At 41.2% G+C, this 3,420-nt stretch overlaps 1 protein-coding gene across 1 annotated transcript in view; it reads right to left on the reverse strand.

Moving 5' to 3' along the window:
• LOC101308033 overlaps positions 1–370 on the reverse strand; it is an 802-nt gene extending 432 nt beyond the window's left edge. The window contains exons 1-2 of the mRNA XM_004308365.1: positions 225–370; positions 54–152 (exon numbers count right to left, since the gene is read on the reverse strand). Coding sequence (XP_004308413.1) covers positions 54–152; positions 225–302 — 177 coding nt within the window. The 5' untranslated portion in view covers positions 303–370. The remainder of the gene's footprint in view (positions 1–53; positions 153–224) is intronic.
• Positions 371–3,420: the final 3,050 nt, after the last annotated feature.

A 3,420-nucleotide genomic window follows, 5' to 3' on the forward strand; every position in this document is an offset into this window, starting at 1 on the left:
ACAAATTTCTTCCATCCTCTGCCCAACACAACGAAATCATGACGTCGTCGCACAGAAACTTCCCAGCTTCGGTTATAACCGTCCAAGTGAACCGAACCATGTTTTTCGTTGTCTTCTACCATGTATTTGTTAGAAAATGACAATGGTATCTCCTGCAACGTCAAAGAAATGATTAGGACTGATAGATGCAACGGGAGTATAAAATTTCATGAAATAACTCATACCAATTCAGTGTCGTTAATCCCCGCCTTGTCAAACTTGGCAAGGAAGAAAGGAAGATCGTTCGGGCTGAGTTTTTCCATTGATAACAGTGAAAACTTGAAAGGGATTGAAACTGGTTCGGTGTAAACTGGGGAAGCCTTTTGTTGAAGAAAGTGGTTTTCAGAAAAGTAACACAACCTTTCAGATTATAAAGCAAGCCAAAGGGTAAGCACGCAAGCCAAAGGGTAAGCACGATGTTGGTCAATTGCATTAACTGTCCACTTGTTTCATGATGTCAGCCACACTCAATTGTCTAAATCATGACATAAACTTACAAGTATCAAGAGTCGAGCGAAATCATGACCTATAAGTGTAGCCAAATCATGACCTATGTGTACCCAAAATGACCTAAGTCTACTACTCATATGAGCTAAGTTTACTAGTAATTTGTGACAACTCGCACATATAAGTAGACTTTCTGGAAAACTGTTCTTCATGTACCCAAAATGACCCAAGTCTACAAGTACTAATAACACAAGTAGACTTTCTGGAAATCTGTTCTTCATAAAGATACAGGGAAGATACAATTACTAGGCCTATGAATTGTGTTTATGAATCCACATTTGTTGGCCCAAATACGGTAAGTGTGTTGGCCCAAGAAACAGAATAATGTGAATCGAAAGTAGTTGGGGAGCGAAACCCTAATCCTGTCAGGTTGTTGTCTCTTGATGTATGAGCTACAACCCTAAAACTATTACATCAATGAAATATGATTGTGATCCCTTCACGGCTCGAATGGTCATAATAACATCTGCCTCTTTGTTTTTCTTTTAATTTTCTTGAGTGAATATTTGAGGATTGAATAAACCCTATATTTGGTATTTTATATCAAGTTAATTACATTAATTATGGTCATTACTTGCAGTGTAGTAGTGTCATCATTACTTGCTGCAGAGTTGTAGTACACTTGCTTCATGATGTAAGCCACACTCAATAGTCTAAATCATGACATAAGTCTACCTAAATCATCATGACCTAAAAGTGTAGCCAAATCATGAGATATGTGTACCCAAAATCACCAAATTCTACTACTCACATGAGCTAAGTTTACTAGAAATTTGCAAAGTCTACATTTAACATAAGACAAAACTACTATTTTCATAATAAATGTCCACCATTAACATAAGAGAAATCAAAGAAAAGTAGACTTTCTGGAAATCTAAATTGTTATTGAGATTGAAGCAACCCAAGGTAAAAGATGCAAAATCTACATTTAACATAAGACACAACTACTTTTTTCATGAGAAATGTCTATGATTAACATAAGACATGTCTATCTTGGATCGCCAACGTGTCATCTCTCTTGCTCTCCATTGGCCGAACCCTACAGCACTTGGATCGCCACGTGTCATGCTCCCAGCCGTCCGCTCTATACCCTAATTCAAATCTCGATCGCACAATCATGTAAACCCCGAAGGCAACAGTTGCAAATCCGTATTAAAAAAGTAAAAAATTATTCACACCCTTTAACACCGTTAACCCCTAACTCTTGTATCGTTTTGTTTGTGGTTGAAATTCGTAATCCAAAAAAACATAAGTTGTTGAAATTGATTGACACCCTTTAACACCGTTAAGTCACCCTTTTAAAATCCAATTGAATCCTCAACACTCTTGCGCATAACTCTCTCTTTCTATCCTTACTCTCTTCCCACCAGCCCTAGGGCATTCTAATTGATTTTGAAGTTTTGAATGCCCTAGATGCCGCCGAAGAAGAAACCCCCGGTGAAAAAACAAACGAAAAAGTCGCCGCCGAAGAAGGCCCCGACGAAGAAGCCCAAGGCTGTCCAAGAGAGGAAAAGGGCTAATGCCTCGGACGCAGATGGAAGGGCGAGGAAGAGTTCCCGATTGTTGGGTATCGATCCACCAAGCAGCAGCTCCGACACTGTCTTTGATCCCCAAGTGCGATTAGTGGAGCAAGACAAAAAGAAACTGGCAATTGAGAAGTTGTCGAATTCAGCTCTTGACTCCAGTGCCCCATGCTCTATGTTGGTTATTGCGAATGAAGCTGCGGCGGAGGCGTCAAAACCCGAAATGGCCGGTGAGGAGGCAAAATCTAGTAAGGTTGCAAAGATGAGGTCTCCACTGAAGCCCAAGCTGAAGAAAAACTCCAACAAAGGGGGGATATTTTTAAATTACCTGTAAGTTTGTTCAATGTTTGTTTCGACTGTATGAATTCTGTGGAACTGTGTTTGTTTACTATTTCGATTGTATGGTTACGGACTGCATGTTTCGATTGTATGAATTCTGCAGTCATATCAGGCACAAGACCATCAATCCCCCACAGGAGATGAATAACACTGTGAGTACCGTCTTCGGATTGCATTGTATCTTGATTTGTGGGTTGTTAGTTGCCTTATATGTGTGGGTTCCTAGATCTATTTCGTATGTTGATGCTTGTATGAAGTGATTGTGTATTGATTTTGTTTCAGTTCCTCTTGGAGTCTTCACAAGAATGGAGTATGTTTCCTCTCGAGAAAAAACAAAAGTACATTCCAGAGCCATCACATACCACAGATGATGCTTCTGATGAGTCTTTGGAACTGGTAACACTTGACAGTAGATGCTCTCCAAAGTCCTTCAGGAGTGTGGTTTCTCAGTTTAGTGATGTGAAGAAGGCAGCATGTGAAGAGCTCTGTTTTGGTGTGTTGTTGAAGATTGCTGGGACGAGACTGCGCCACTCGATGGTGCGCGCTCTTGTGGATTTGGTAGACCCCGAAAAAGGAACCATTCAGCTGTATGGGAAGTTGATTGAAATTTTTGCGTCTGATGTTGCTCAGGTGATGGGGTTGTAGAATGGTGGGGAGGAGGTCATTCAGGCTGGTTCGTTCAAGGATCACCCTGAGTTGATGGATATAATCAGTCAGTTCTCTCGGTCTGATGGGAAGATCTATTCGAAGGAGTTGGTGAGGTATTTGGTGGATCCTCAAACGGTAGCCGACGACAAATTCAAGCGAGTGTTTGTTTGGTTCACACTGACCACTATCCTCAGGCCCACTGCCTCACTCTCCCTTCCGAAGAAGTGGTTGGTACTCCTCAAGGACACTAGCCGCATCTCATCCATGAACTGGGCTGCTTACTCTTTCCTATGGTTGATGAATGGAATCAAGGAGTTCAAGGGTGATAAGACCTACTGCAGCGGAAACCTCCTTTTTCTCCAGC

The sequence above is a fragment of the Fragaria vesca genome, linkage group LG7, assembly GCF_000184155.1.
Source record: "Fragaria vesca subsp. vesca linkage group LG7, FraVesHawaii_1.0, whole genome shotgun sequence".
NCBI classification, from domain to species: Eukaryota; Viridiplantae; Streptophyta; class Magnoliopsida; order Rosales; family Rosaceae; genus Fragaria; species Fragaria vesca.